The sequence below is a fragment of the Narcine bancroftii genome, chromosome 13 (genome assembly GCF_036971445.1).
Source record: "Narcine bancroftii isolate sNarBan1 chromosome 13, sNarBan1.hap1, whole genome shotgun sequence".
Taxonomy (NCBI): Eukaryota; Metazoa; Chordata; class Chondrichthyes; order Torpediniformes; family Narcinidae; genus Narcine; species Narcine bancroftii.
The window spans coordinates 68,691,442-68,708,468 of NC_091481.1; the positions used below are offsets into that span (position 1 = coordinate 68,691,442).

The 17,027-nt window shown below is 40.2% G+C and overlaps 1 protein-coding gene across 1 annotated transcript in view; it reads right to left on the reverse strand.

Moving 5' to 3' along the window:
* Positions 1-17,027, reverse strand: part of micall1a (MICAL-like 1a) — an 84,048-nt gene that overhangs the window by 60,952 nt on the left and 6,069 nt on the right. Inside the window, exon 2 of the mRNA XM_069908354.1 lies at positions 2,850-2,898. Coding sequence (XP_069764455.1) covers positions 2,850-2,898 — 49 coding nt within the window. The remainder of the gene's footprint in view (positions 1-2,849; positions 2,899-17,027) is intronic.

Consider the following 17,027-nt stretch of genomic DNA (forward strand, 5'->3'; position numbering starts at 1 on the left):
CAAACAGCCTCTGACAACCAAGTCCAATTCTTGGCCTTCACGTGTGGCATAGTTTTTATGCCCGGCTGAGCTGTTCTCACTGATAGGAGAAGGGGCAAAGGCGGGCCACTGGCACCTTGAAATCAGTTGCTCTGGGCAGATGGGGCTCGTTAATCACAGATGGTAACTCATCTAGGAGAGGGACAACTCTGATTTTAAACTTCCACTGCCTTGTGGCTCTACCCGCTCACAGGAAAGGCTTTGGGACTAAACCCCAAGGAAAAATCCAGAATTGGACTTCTGATGGTAGCTGATTGCTGTTCCCAGCACCAGCACGGAAACTCCTGGGATGCTGCTGGCACCAAATTGGATTGGCTTTCATCATTCCTTTGAACCTGTCATTAGCATGGAGAAGGGGATCCCACTACATGGGCAACAGATGGGTCTCCATATCAACTCTGCCCTAGCTTGCGCCATGGAGAGGCCACTCCAGCTTCAATTTATACCCATAGTTGACCATGACTGATAGAGGTCACCACCATATATGCAGGACACCTGTGCTTGTTAACAATTATAAATACTTATTAATTTTGTTCACATCTTTGGAATTAAATTTAAAATTCTGTTGGGGACTATGAATTTTGTTCTATGCCAAACTCCCAACCAATCAACACAGCATCCTTCAAGTCTTCTTTAGATTCTATGATCCCTAAATGAGAGGGGAAACTGAATTCTTAATCTCAGCACTGCAATTTCTGAGACAAAGCTTGATTGTGGATTAGCACAAGTCACTGATTCTCTTTTGAAGCAATTTTCCCAGTCTTTTAATGTCCTCAGTTTAATTTTTAACCATTGTGGACCATATAATGAACAAATAATGCTTTTACAGTACCAGTGTACTGGACAAGTACAAACAACAGATTCGATAAATTTTAAATCAGCTATCAATATTGAATATGCATACATCCTAAATTCAGTTTAATTGTGCTTCAGGGACAAAAATTTAACACTTCAATTCTTTCACAAAAAAAACCTAATTTTTCCCAAACACCAACAAACCTCCTCCCACACAAACTGAACCAATAAAAAATGAAAACTTCAAGCTTGACGTGAATGGACATTTAAAATTCAGAACCGACACATCCAGAATTAAACACTGGCTGCTCTGCTCTGAGTAAATGTTGCTGAAAATCAAAGCAGCAGGAGGAACAACTTCAAACCAAATGTCACAGATGAAGGCCTAAGATTACAGATTGGGGAAAATGAGGTCAAATTGTAGAAGAGCAGTTGGGGCCTGAAAATAATTCCTGAGATGCACAGGAAAGTGTGCTCCTATCACCGTGAAGGGCAGGTTGGCAACAAGGGAACCCTGGATGACCAAGGGATAGAGGCTCTGGTCAATAAAAAATGTCAGTTACAAACAGTTGAAATCAAGCCTTTAGGGAGAATAGAGAATGTAGGAGTTCACTTAAGAGGGAACTAACAAGAAAGGGGTATGAGATGCCTCTGGCAGGCAAGATCAAGGAGAAAGGTTGAGTTTCTTTTGGTAGGACTATATAGGTTGGCACAACCAGGGAGTGTCACTGCACAATCGAGGGCTGATGAGCCTGTACTACGCAGGGACAACTGTTTGGATAACCATTGGACAGGTACATGGATAGGAAAGGTTTAATGGGATAAGGGCCAAACAGAGGCAAATGAAACTAGCTTGCTCAGCATGGACAAGATGGGCCGAAGTGCTGCAGAACTTTGACTCTATCGGTGCTCTTACTACTATTTCTCCTTCTGCAGAATGGTTATACCGCTTTTTCACTGCAGACCTGCAAATTCTTTCCTCGGAGCATGTCCAATTCGACTTCTTTTCAAATCTTTCCAGATTACGTCTGTTGCATTAAAAAATTTCATTCCCCTCGCATGCATTGCCTAAAATGTTTAAATATTTCCCCCAGTTTCTTGAAGGACCATATTTAAAATCAGTAATATTCTTGTACACCTCTATCAAATCTCCAAGAACAACCCAACTTATCTGGCCAACCACCTAAAGTATAACCCTCACCCCCCAGAAACAGGCCAATGAATCTTTTCTCCATCTTTGAAGAGATCTCCACTTCTTTTCTCAACTGTGGTGACTAGACTGTAAATTATTAGTTTTAGATTTAGACATCCAGCACGGTAACAGGCCCTTTCGGCTCACAAGCCCATGCTGCCCAATTACACCAATTGACCTTCAACCCCCCGGTACTTTTTGAAGGGTGGGAGGAAACCGGAGCCCCTGGGGAAAACCCATGCGAACATGGGGAGAACGTACAAACTCCTTACAGACAGCGCAGGATTGGAACCCAATTGCTGGTGCTGGAACAAAATGACACTAACCGTGCCTGTGAACAATGTCCCTCTTATAACCTCTCTTCTCAAGTACTGAGTGCCCCTAGTTTGGAATCCATGAATACCATACACATCACTAACCAATTCTTCAACCTCTCTTGCCAATTCAAAAATCTTCAGATACAAACTCCTTCCATACCTATTGTCAAAATTTCTCTCCTTTCTTCCTGCCAAAGGTGTCATTCTTTATTAAATTTCAATGCTAAATTTGTCATTTCTCCTTGCATATTTACATTATCTCTGCAGCTCTCCAAGCTGCACTCAACCTGCAAATCTGCACTTGTTAACGTACAAAGAAAAAGTAGTGACTCTGGGGACACCATGAACTGTCAGGATTAACGGCTCAGAGCAGCCAATACACACTCTTGCCTCAGTACTGAGCAAAATGCATCACTTGATTCACCCTGTACTGAGGAACCACAAATCTATGGATGTAATGCAAAACCCAAAGCAATCCAGGAAATAATTGACAAAGTGACACTTACCAGGTGATTGTTCTCAAAAACATTTTCTTTAGAGAGCGAATCGAAGTCTCTGCAAAACAAAGATGTCAGACATAGCACACCTTGCATTAGCTGGGGGATGTAGGGGTCCTGTGGCCAACCCATATATCCCTTTAAAAAAAAGTACTAAACCCACCCTAACCCATAAGCCTCTATTTTACTTTCATCCACATCACTAAGAGTCTCTTAAATGCCCCTAATGTTTCAGCTTCCACCACCATCCCTGGTAACGCGTTCCAGGGACCCACAACTCTTTAAAAAAAAAACTCATCCCTGATGTCTTCCTTAAACTTCCCTTCCTTCACTTTGTACAGATGTCCTCTGGTGTTTGCTATTCCTGCCCTGGGGAATAGGCACTGGGTGTCCACTCTATCTAGGCCTCGTATAATCTGTAAGTCTATTAAGTCTCCCCTCATCCTTCTTTGTTCCAAAAAGAAAAGTCCCAGCTCTGCTAACCTTGCCTCATTAAGAATTATTTTCCAATCTTGGTGAATCTCCTCTCCATAGCTTCCACATCCTTCCTGTAATGAGGTGACCAGAAATGAACTCATTACTTTAAGTGTGGTCTCACCAGGGATTTGTTGATGAACTTAATCCCCCTATTAATGAAGCCCAGCATCCCAGAGGTCTTCTTAACTATCCTATCAACCTGTGCGGCGACCTGGAGGGATGCATAGATTTGAACCCCAAAGTTCATCCACTCTCTTAATTAAACAAGGAAAGTAATTGAGGAAAAAAATGACACAGGTGGAGAGGGATCGTGGGTTTGAGATACGATTGAAGGAAAACATTAATATATCCCTCTCAATTTCCTGTTTGTGATGGCAGTGACCCAGATTAGACAGAGGAAGGATGAGCTGTGCATTGAGAACCAAGGGCTAGGTGGTACCCTGCTGCATCACAAGACTTAAACATGACCAACTTGGATGTGTGCAAAGGAACCACACTGCAATAAGCATGGAGTATTCATGCACATCCTATAAAGACATGAAAAATCAAACTAACCCTGAAAGTTACCTTCTGATTGAAATATTCAGATTTATTGTCTGAGTACATACATGACATCATGTACAACCCTGAGATCCTTTTCCTGCGGGCCGGGCAGAATTACAACGTATTGGTTGTGCAAAGCACAAAACTGACACAATGTACACAAATAATTTAAACAAACTGATTGCGAAAAACAGAGCTAGAGGAAAAGAAAATCAATAAATGCAAAAGTCAGATTCCTTAAATGAGTCCCTGCTTGAGTTTGTTGTTGAGTCTGATGGCAGCAGCATGGACGGAGCATGTGCTGGGTGGAGTGGATCCTTGATGATGTTCTTTTTTTTTAAAGTTTTTAAAATTTTTAAATTAAAAAATTTTTTCACACTATGAACCATATTAATCCAAATACACACAAACATTTCTCTCTTGAATATACACAGTGTCATTTTCTCCCCTTTTTCCCCCCCCACCTTCCCTCCCTCCCCCACCCCCCTCCAAACCCATTAAACGTTCAACATATACAATTCAATAAACCCATTAAACAATGTCGTCACACAATGAAAATAAACAAGAAAATTGTGTCATCTTCTTTTACACACCGGGTCAGTTCATTTCGTCTTCTTCTCATTCTATCATTTTAGGGGGTGGAGGTCCGCGGTAGGCCCTCTCTGTTGCGTTCCATGTATGGTTCGGTTCCCAAATTTGTTCGAATAATGTGACTTTATTTTTTAAATTAGATGTTATTTTTTTCAATGGAATACATTTACTCATTTCCATGTACCATTGCTGTACTCTCAGGCTCTCTTCTGATTTCTAAGTTGACATTATACATTTTTTTGCTACAGCTAAGGCTATCATAATAAATCTTTTTTGCGCTTCATCCAGTTTGAGGCCTAATTCTTTACTTCTTATATTACTTAGAAGAAAAATCTCTGGATTTTTTGGTATGTTGCTTTTGTGATTTTATTTAATATCTGATTTAGATCTTCCCAAAACTTTCTTACTTTCTCACATGCCCAAATTGCATGTACTGTTGTTCCCGTTTCCTTCTTACAGTGAAAACATCTATCTGATAATGTTGGATCCCATTTATTTAACTTTTGGGGCATGATATATAGCCTATGTAACCAATTATATTGTATCATGCGTAACCTCATATTATTATATTTCTCATAGTTCCGGAGCATAACTTTTCCCGTATTTCATTTTTTATCTTTATGTTTAAATCTTTTTCCCACTTTTGTTTGGGTTTATAGCCTATTTCATCATTTTCTTTCTCTTGCAGCTTGATGTACATGTTTGTTATAAATCTTTTAATTATCATTGTGTCTGTAATCACATGATTAACTATAATTTTTTTACATCAATTATACTTAACACCTGAAAAATTAAAAAAGTATGGTTTTCATGAATCAGATTTGTGTTTTAGATGTGGTAATACAGTTGGAACTTTTTTTCATGTTGCTTGGTCATGTATACATATACAATCTTTTTGGAAGAAAATTCAATTGTTTTTAAGATTACCTGTATAAGATTAAAATACTTTTAGATCCGACAGTATTTTTATTGGGTAGTTTGCAACCTCTGAAAGGCTTGGGATTAGATAAGTTTCAGCTTGCTTTTGTATATTTAGCTTTATCTGTAGCGAAAAAAATGTATTGCTAGTACGTGGAAAGATACAAATATATTAATAGATGGCATAATGAGATGAGATATTGTTTAATAATGGAAAAATTATGTATGTTTTGCATGATAATTATAGTTTTTTATTAATAAGTGGTTGTTATATTCAGAATATTTACATTTCAATTTACATTGATTAGATTTTGATATGTATATTTAATTTTTCTTTAATATTTTTTCTTTTTTTTATGGCTCTCCTTAGGAGAGTTGGTTGAAGGGGGGGGTTTCTTTTCTTTTTTTTCTATATATAAAAAATAACGTTCAGGTTTATGGTTAATTGTTGGATATGTCATGTACTATTTGTTTTTTGAACGAATAAAGTTTTTTTAAAAATTGTGTCTGTAATCACATATTCAAAGCTGCTTCCTTCTGGTAATCTCAGTCTGCTTCCCAATTTGTCCTTTAAGTAGGCTTTCAGTTGATGATATGCAAACATTGTACCATGAGTTATTCCATATTTGTACTTCATTTGTTCAAATGTTAATAAATTATTTCCCAAAAAACAATTTTCTATTCTTTTAATTCCTTTTCTCTCCCATTCTCTAAAGGAAAGGTTATCTATTGTGAAAAGGATTAGTTGATTTTGCGTCAATAATAATTTTGGTAGTAGGTAATTTGTTTTTTTCCTTTCTACGTGAATCTTCTTCCAAATGTTGAGTAGATGGTGCAGTATTGGTGAACTTCTATATTGCACCAGTTTTTCATCCCACATATAAAGTATATATTCTGGTACCTTCTCCCCTATTTTATCTAGCTCTATCTTGGTCCAATCTGGTTTTTCCATTGTTTGATAAAAATCTGATATCTTAATTGTGCTGCTCTATAATAATTTTTAAAGTTTGGTAGCTGCAAACCACCTTGTTTGTTCCATTCTGTTAATCTAGTGCTATCCTCGGTTTCCCCCCTTTCCATAAGAATTTCCTTATTATTCTCTAGTTCATTGAAGAATTTCTCTGTTAAGGGAATTGGTAATGATTGAAATAGGTATTGTATCCTTGTGAAGATATTCATTTTAATGCAATTTACCCTTCCTATCAGTGTTAGTGGTAAATCTTTCCAATGTTCTAAGTCATCTTGTAATTTCTTCATTAATGGCTGATAATTTAATTTGTATAGATGGCTTAGATTATTATCTAATCTAATACCTAGGTATCGGATTGCTTGTGTTTGCCATTTAAATGGTGATTCTTTTCTATGCTCTGTGCAATCTGCATTATTCATTGGCATCACTTCATTTTTATTTGCGTTGATCTTGTACCCCGATATTTCTCCATATTCCTTCAATTTCTTATGTAATTCTTTTATTCTGGTTCTGTTAAGTATACTATGATGTCATCTGCAAATAAACTGATTTTATATTCTTTCTCTTTTATTTTTATCCCTTTTATTTTATTTTCTGTTCTTATCAGTTCTGCCAATGGTTCTATCGCTAAAGCGAACAGTGAGGGAGATAGTGGACATCCCTGCCTAGTTGACCTGCTTAATTTAAATTGGTTCGATATATATCCATTTACTGTCACCTTTGCCATTGGACCCTTATATAATGCTTTAATCCAAATAATATATTTCTCTGGTAGGTTGAAACTCTGTAATACTTTGAATAAATAATTCTATTCTACCCTGTCAAAGGCTTTCTCTGCGTCTAAAGCAACAGCCACCGTTGGTGTCTTATTTCCTTGTACTGCATGGATTAAGTTAATTAATTTACAGACATTGTCAGTTGTTCGTTTTTTCTTAATAAATCCAGTTTGATCTTGTTTTACTATTTTTGGTACACAGTCGGCCAATATGTTTGCTAATAGTTTTGCTATCATCTTATAATCTGAGTGAAGTAAAGATATTGGTCTATATGATGCTGGTGTTAGTGGATCCTTCCCCGTCTTTGGCATTACTGTAATTATTGCTGTTTTAGATGAATCTGGCAAGTTTTGTGTTTCTTCTATCTGGTTCATTACTTCCAGGAGAGGAGGAATTAATAACTCTAAATGTTTTATAGAATTCTATTGGGAGTCTGTCCTCTCCAAGCATTTTATTGTTCAGTAGCTTTTTTAATATATCCTGTATTTCCTCTATTTCAAATGGTTTTATCAATTTGTTTTGCTCCTCTTCTTGCAATTTCGGTAGTTCAATTTTAGCTAAAAACTCATCTATTTTGTCTTCTTTCCCTTCATCTCAGTTCGGTATAATTGCTCGTATAATTCCTTGAAGTTTTCATTGATCTCTGTTGGGTTATATGTAATTTGTTTGTCCTTTTTCCTTGATGCCAATACCGTTCTTTTAGCTTGTTCTGTTTTAAGCTGCCAAGCTAGTATTTTGTGCATTTTTTCTCCTAGCTCATAATACTTCTGCTTTATCTTCATTATGTTCTTCTCCACCTTATACGTTTGTAGTGTTTCGCATTTTTTTTTGTCCACCAATTCTCTTCTTTTTGCTGTATCTTCCCTTGTTACTAGTTCTTTTTCTGTACTTACTATCTCCCTTTCCAGTTGTTCTATTTCCCAATTGTAGTCTTTTTTCATCTTAGTTACATAACTTATTATCTGCCCTCTGATGAAGGCTTTCATTGCATCCCATAATATAAATTTGTCTTTCACTGATTCCGTATTTATTTCGAAGTAATTTTAATTTGGCGCTCAATAAATTCTCTAAATTCCTGTCTTTTAAGTAGCATGGAGTTTAATCTCCATCTATACGTTCTTGGTGGGATGTCCTCCAGTTCTATTACTAATAACAGGGGTGAGTGATCAGATAACAATCTAGCTTTATATTCCATTTTCCTAACTCTCCCTTGGATATGGGCTGACAACAGGAACAGGTCAATCCTTGAGTATGTTTTATGTCTACTCAAATAATATGCGTATTCCTTCTCCTTTGGGTGTTGTCTCCTCCATATTTTCAAAAGTTGCATTTCCTGCATTGATTTAACCATACATTTGGCTACTTTGTTCTTTTTGCTCGTCTTTTGTCCAGTTTTATCCATCTTTGAATCTAAATTAAGGTTAAAGTCCCCTCCTATGAATATATTCCCCTGCGTATCTACAATCTTCAAAAAAATATCTTGCATAAGCTTTTGATTCTCTTCATTAGGTGCATATATATTGACCAAATTCCAGAATTCTGAATATATCTGACACTTTATCATTACATACCTCCCTGCTGGATTTATTATTTCCTCCTCTATTTTGATTGGTACATTTTTATTAATTAATATAGCTACACCTCTGGCTTTTGAATTATATGATGCTGTCGTTACATGACCTCCCCAGTCTCTCCTTAATTTATTATGTTCCACTTCAGTTAGATGCGTTTCCTGCACAAATGCTATATCTATTTTTTCTTTTTTCAGTAAATTTAATAGCCTCTTCCTTTTTATTTGGTTATGTAGTCCATTAATATTTATAGTCATATAGTTCAACATGGCCATCTCATACCCTGTTTACACCTCATTTCTGCTTGCTCACCACCACCTTTCCCCTTTTCCCTATTTTCATCTGTTTTCCCTTTTTGAACTCAACGTATGACAACATTTCTAAAACATAAAATACTTCAACCACTCCCACATCTAAAATTCCCTTAACCCCAAATGTCTCCCCCCCTCTCTGAGTTGCCCCTTGTCCCTTGCCGGGCAACCACAACTCCCTTCTCCATTTGGATTGCGAACCCGCTCGCAAGCGTCAACTCATTTCGCAGTGACGGTTATTCTCTTCCACCCAATCCCCTCCAGGAGACTTTTATCTTCACATATAACAAAGCTCACCCTCTTTTTTCTCCCCCTCCCCTTTTCCTTCCCTTCTTTAGTTCTTACTTATACATTATTTTTACATCTTTATATGTAGTTTGTCGTCGTTCTTCGTTCTTGTTACATCTCTTCATCTCTCTTTCTGTTTTGCAGGCGCTCTGCAAATTCTCATGCTTTCTCCGGATCCTAGAACAGTCTGTTTTGCTCCCCCGGGATAACTTTTAAAAAATATTTTTTTAACTTTTCACACTATGAACCATATTGACCAAAATACACATAAACATTTCCCTCATGAATATACACAGTGTCATTTTCTCCCCTTTTTCCTCCGGGATGACTATTTTAAGCACCGCTGGATATCTTAACATAAATTTATAGCCTTTTTTCCATAGGATCGATTTTGCTGTGTTAAGTTCCTTCTTGATGATGTTCTTGATGGTGGGGAGGGTTTTGCCTGTGATGACCTGGGCTGTGTCCACCACCTTTTGGAGGGTTTGGTGCTCAGACCATGATGCAGCAAATATACAACATTTCACACCACAACAGATGAATGGTAATGTTTCCCCTCAAAAATATATTTTATTCATAATATTTATACTGAAAACAATCCAGAATATTATCTACAGTCATTGCACTATGTATCCCTTGCAACAGTCCACCCCCTGGATCATCTCTGCATCAAACCTAATCCTTTGATGTGCAGCTCAAGGTCAAGCTCAGTTTCTCTTTCTGTCAACAGTTACTTATTGCAGCAAACGCCAAAATGGGAACTCACCCTTTCCTTGCCAGGGAGGTCCCAGAAATCAGTGGCCCCGGGGAGGTCCCAGAAATCAGTGGCCCCGGGGAGGTCCCAGAAATCAGTGGCCCCGGGGAGGTCCCAGAAATCAGTGGCCCCGGGGAGGTCCCAGAAATCAGTGGCCCCGGGGAGGTCCCAGAAATCAGTGGCCCCGGGGAGGTCCCAGAAATCAGTGGCCCCGGGGAGGTCCCAGAAATCAGGGGCCCCGGGGAGGTCCCAGAAATCAGGGGCCCCGGGGAGGTCCCAGAAATCAGTGGCCCCGGGGAGGTCCCAGAAATCAGTGGCCCCGGGGAGGTCCCAGAAATCAGTGGCCCCGGGGAGGTTGGCAGAGTATAAACGAGGGGTTGAGTGGATTGGGGGGTGGGAAATACACACAGTCAGGAGGACGGGGTTGCTAGAGACACAGAGATGGGAAGGAAAAGGTTGGGGTCGAGGGGGAGGGGAGGTTGTGGGTAGGTGGAGAAAGCTACATGGGGCAGGGGTGAGACACAGCAATGGGGATGGGGCACACCTGAACCACAAGAACATGTAGAACAGGTTGCTGTTTATTGATGACAGCTCGAAGTTTAACACCATCATATCAGTAAAACTATTCATGATCATCAAACTCTGGGATCTGGGGCTCTGCTCATCCCTTTACAACTATATCCCCTTATCAGCAGACTGCAAACAGTGTGGATCTGCATCATCACCTCCTCTGCACTGACCATCAATACAGGGGCACCTCAAGGCTGCACACTTAGTTCCCAGTTTTACTCCCTCGACGCTCACTATTGCAGAGCCAAGTTCAGCTTCAACGTAATTGGTAAATTCGCTTACAACATCACCGTGGTTGGCTGAGTAATGGGAAACAATGAGTCGATATACAGGTTGGAGATCGAGAATCTGGTTGGGTGGTGCCAGACCAAGGAGTTTATTGTGGACTTCAGGAAGGGGAATTTCCCCATCTTCAGTGGTGGAGAGGGTTGGTATTTTCCAGTTCCGGGCAGTCCACACATCAGAGGACCTTTCCTGGAATGATCACATCGAGGCAACTGTGAAGACACACTAATGGCTCTACTTTCCAAGGACATTTGTTAAGTCGAGTTTACTGTCATCTGATTGCACAAGTACAACCCGACGAAATAGTATTCTCTGGACCTCAGTGCAAAACAGACACACAACCAGATTATTACATATAACTAGATATAACACACATACAGATGCATGCAGGACAAGTATTCATATATACAAATAAATAGTTTAATAAATATGAGAGTCTCGGATGGTCAGTGTGAGCAGTTCTTTCGGTCGCTCAGCGTTCTCACTGCCCGTGGGAAGAAGCTGCTCCTCAGCCTGATGCTGGCTCTGATCCTCCTGTATCTCTTTCCCAACGGAAGCAGCTGAAAAATGCAGTGTGCAGGGTGGAAAGGATCCTCAGTAATTTTGCGAGCTCTCCTCAGACGATCCCGGTAGATCACATCGATGGGGAGCAGGGAAACTTCAGTGATCCTCTCTGCCGCTCTTATGATCCTGTGGATTGACCTCCAATCCATTTTTCTGCAGTAACTAAACCACATTGTGATGCAGCCGACATGATGTTGAATACTCTATCAAACTTCTACAAGTATTTTGTGGAAAGTATACTGACTGGTGGAATCATGGCCAGGAACACAGAAGGCTGCAGAGAGTGGCAAACCTCACCAAATCCATCACGGCCACTCACCCTCTCCCTCTTGTAAACATCAGGGAGGTAGCCAACATTATTAAGGATCTCCATCACCCTGGTTACAATCTCTTCTCACTGATACCTTCAGGCAAAAGGTACACAAGCCCAAAGCCCAGCACTTCCAGGTTCAAGAACATTTTTTTAAAACAACAGCCATGAGGCTTTTAAAATTCCCCATACTACTCGAAACCAAACCACAAACTGCTCCGGGGCCACCAAATGATCTGTCTGCATTATTGAAGTACAACTTGTTTTCCTTGCACTAACTGCAACTGTGAATATTTATCTATCCTTTTATATTTATTACCTTGATTTTCTATCTTGGTACAGTGAAACCCTGATTTAACGCGAATTCAGACATAACACAATGAGTCATTGGACTCAAGCATCAGGAGCATGGACCTCGGGCTCCCAGATCGATTTAAAATGTACACCGAATAATTGGGATGTTCCAAGTAAAGGAGAAATGGAAATGATGTAGGTATGCAAATTAAAGCAGGAAATACGGTGAAACGCCGATTTAGCACGATCCCGCTTTTCCGGAATGTGATTTTATGGACCCTAACAATCACGTTATAGCAGGGTTTCACTGTATACTGCAATTTATTTATACTAGTGCAGTTAGTGTATCTTGCATACCTGTGTGGCTGCAGCAATTGAGAATTTTGGCGCATCAATAAACTTGAATCTTATGATGGTGAAAAGATGTTAAAGGTGATCCACAAAGACTGAACACAAGTCAAAATGAATGAAGGAATAGTTTCCAAGGTATCAATCCAATAAAATGCTCCTCAACTTGAAAGACCTGTTTCAGTCATCTGATGGGTGCAAAGAAATGACGACACTGGACCACAAAGATTTTGCTTACTGAACACTTTTGGGTGTATTTATGGATTTTGGACTGCTGATCACAAAAATCCCTTAATATTTTCCCATCTCGTACCGTTATAGATATAACCTATTTTTGTGATTTCTTGTCATATTTAAGTCTACTTTGAGCATACAAAACTAGGAAGTGCCACAGGTTCACATTCTACATCCGCACTTGGTCGTCTTCCCTGCAGATCTTGGTGCAGTCAGTGACAAACATGGTTTCACCAGAACATTACGACTATGGAAAAGCGATATCAGGGCAACTGGAATCAATGCCAGTCGACTATTGTTGGACACTGGCACAAGAGGCATCAGATGTTGAGTACAAATGAAAATCAGTGGCAAAATCTTTTAGGTCAGCAAATCTGAAATTATCTGTGTTCAGCTTGAAGTTGTATCATAATCCCCAATGTTTTTTCAGGAAGCAAATCTTTTGAAAAAAATTTGTTGTCCAGTATAATTAAAGGTGAAGGTCTCCTGAAGGCTCATGGGCGCTGTAGGCTTCCCGATCATGTTGGAGGTTTGGATCTGGAGCTCGGGTTCCCAATGGATGGAACAGGACTCAGTGCTGCTGCAGAGGTTGCGGGAGCGGCTGGAAGTGAATCCATGGACACTCGGTGTCTGTGAAGGGTCTCTCTTTTGCTTCTCTTTCTCTCATACTGCAAGGGCCACCGGGAGATACTAATGGTGGCTCTTCGCCTTCTGGCAGGCAGAAGGCAATTTTGGGTAATGTTACATGTTCTGTACTATTACATGACAATAAAGGAATCTTGAACAATGGAATCTTGAAAAAGGTGGAGGTTTAAGTTTCAAACTATGGGTGTGACAGTCAAGTTATCCAATGGTGATGGAGAGAGCAGAAAATGTAGAAAAAGGTCAGAGCTGTCTGATCGAGGGTTGGAAATCTGAAGATTATTAGAGAAAGGGAGGTAAAACAACAGATTTTTTTTCATGTAAGGATGTTAAAATTAAATTTGAAGGCGGATCAGAAGTGGATGTAGATTACCAAATACACAGAAGGGCAGAGCTTGGTTTGGTCTCGCGACATGCATCAGATTTTTCAGGTGAGCTGAATGTATTGGAAGATGCGTGGCCCGAAAACTACTGAAATGGTCAAGGGTGAACTTAAAACAATTAGAACATAGAAAACTATAGCACAGCACAGGCCCTTCAGCCATTAATGCTGTTTTGACCTATATATTCCTAATAAAAAAGTACTAAACCCTTCCTACCTTGTAATTCTACTGTTCTTTCATCCATGTGCCTCTAATGTTCCAGCCTCCACCACTGCACCTGGCAATGCATTCCAGGCTCCCACAACTCTGTGTAAAAAAAAATCCCCTTGACGTCACCCCTAAACTTTCCTTTCTTCACTTTGTAGAGATGTCCCCTGGGGTTTGCTATTCCTGCCCTGGCTGTCTACTTTATCTAAGCCTCTTATAATCTTGCAGGCTATTGTCTCTTCTCCTGTCATCCTTCTTTGTTCCAAAGAGAAAAGTCCCAGCTCTGCTAACCTGGCCTCATAAGACTTATTTTCCCAATCTGGACAACATCCTAGAAAATCTCCTCTGCCCCCTCTCCATAGCTTCCACATCCTTCCTATAACGAGGTGGATTTGATTTGGAGATGTGAAAGATTGTAGCATCTCTTCTGTCTTCACGTAGCCAACCTCCTCTGTTTCCTTGTTAATGGACACAATCAATCCTAACTCTGTTCAATAAAAAAATCACTGAAGTATTTTGATTCCAATACTATGTCAGGTGACATAATCCCAATAGCATTCCTTTCTCTGAATGCTCTTCCAGTTCCAACCCCTCCTTTCCACATCTCCTTCCACATTTGTCAAATGCAAAATTTCTAAAAGTCAATCCCTGAGTCAGCTTTTTAATTGCTTCGACAATATGAAGTCATATTCCTGCAGGCTCCCCTTGTCTCCAGGACTCAGTGCATTGGAATCTGGCCCAACCTGCAATAAATTAAACTGCTGCCTCCCTTCCCTCTCGCTAGAATTGGCAAACCTTTACAACAAACGATTCAGCGTCTGTGCCTCTCACTAACTTGATCTTTCCCACAACTCCAAAATGCACGGCACTGGAAAGCTGAAACTAAAGCAGAAAATGCTGGAAATGTCCATCAGTCCCATGGAAAGGAACAGTCAATGTTTCAGAGATACCATTTTTCACCAGTTGTGATGTAACATCCTCCAATCAAAGCTGCATCCTGTTGAACATTTTTAGCTATTTTACTTGTAACTTTGTTCTGCACAGTAGGGTGCCTCCAAGACCACAAAAGAAACCTTACTTCACATTTCAGATACATTTTGGCAAATAGATGGGGAGAAGTAATGTAGATTTGGCAGCAGTTTTAATCATCATAAGGACAGAAGGACCTATGGAACCACAGAAACAGGCCCTTTGGCCTTTCTAGCCCATGTCGAACTCTTAGTCTGCCTCATCCCACTGACCTGCACCCAGTCCATGGCCCTCCCATCCACGCTTCTGACTAAAGTTGTCTTAGAACATAGAATATTACATCACAGTACAGACCCTTTGGCCCTCAATGTTGTGCCGACCTATACATTCAACCAAAAAAACTAAATCCTTTTTGCCTCATAACCCTTTATTTTTCTTTCATCCATGCGCCTGTTTAAGGGTCTCTTAAATGCCCCCAATGTTTCAGCCTTCACCACCATCCCTGATAATGCATTCCAGCCCCCCACCATTCTGTGTAAATAAAAATGTACCCCTGATGTCTCCCTTCACCTTGTACAGACGTCCTCTAGTGTTTGCTATTCCTGCCCCGGGAAAAAGGCGCTGGCTGAACACCTTATCTATGCCTCTCAGAACCTTGTAGACCTCTATCAAGTCTCCTCTTATCCTTCTTCACTCCAAAGAGAAAAATCCGAGCTCTGCTAGCCTTGCCTCATAAGAGATTTTCTAATCCAGACAACATCCTGGTAATCTCCTTTGTATTCTCTCGATAGCTTCCACATACTTCCTATAACGGAGGCCAACCTACGGCCTGATCCAAATGTATCTGGCTCGGAACCCATGCGAAATTCCCATGTGCATCCAGCCCACCCAGACAGAATCTATTGTCCAAATTTATCCACACCTCCCCCACCCCCCACCCCAAGACCAGCGCTCTCACCACCCCCGGCCCACTGTTCAACCACTGACACACCATAGGGCCACAAATATTAAAAGGCTGCCTGCCCCTGTCCTATAATGAGGTGACTAGAACTGAACACTATACTCTGTGTGATCTCACCAGAGATTTGAAGAGTTGTAACATGATCTCTCTACTCTTGAATTCAATCCCCCTATTAATGAAGCCCAACATCCCACAGGCCTCTAACTATCCCATCAACCTGCGCAGTGAAATTGAGTCTGCAATTACCACTTCAGCTGGCATCGCGTTCCACACTCCCATGACTCTGTGTGAAGTTACCCCAATTTTCCTTTTAAAATTTTCCCCTTTCACCCTTAACCCATATCCTCTGGTTTGTTTCTTATCGATCCTCAGTGGAAAAAGTCTATCTACATTTACTCTATCTATACTCATCATAATTTTGTAAACCTTTATCAAATCTCCCCTCATTATCCAACGCTCCAGGGAATAAAGTCCCAACCTGTTTAACTTTTCTCTGTAACTCAGTTCCTCAAGTCCTCAACATCCTTGTAAATCTTCTCTTTACTCTTTCAGTCTTATTGATATCATTCCTGTAGTTAGGTGACCAAAATTGCACACAGTACTCCAAATCTGGCTTCACCAATGTTTCATACAACTTCACCATAACATCCCAACTCCTATACTCAATACTTTTACATAAGCCAATGTGGCAAAAACTCTTTCCGACCTTATCTACCACGACACCACTTTCAGGGATTGATGTATCTGTACTCCCAGATCCCTCTGTTCTACCGCACTCATCAGTGCCCTGCCATTTACTGTTTATGTCCTACCTTGGTTTGCAACACCTTACATTTCTCTGGTTGCAATATAGAGAGAGCAATCAGCAAAGCATAAGGGTCTTTGTAAAGAGGGATCTCCAATACAAAGGCAGGGAAGTTATCCTGGACTTTTGTAAAGTTCTGAATTAGCAATAGTTATAACATTGGCCATCATGCTTTAGAGGGTCAATAGCAGATTTAACAGAACAGTTCTAGGAAAGAGGGGGTTTGGGCTTCAGTAAAAGTCGAAACAGGGAACAGGTTGGCCTGGAATTTCGGATTTTCCGGCTTCTTGGGCAGCACATCTGTGGCACTTACACAATGCACGCACGCAAAAGCCGAGAATTTGAGACGTCTGCATTCTCGGGTGATCCAGATTTCTGGATTTTCAGACATTTACTGTATATTGGATTTGAGAAGC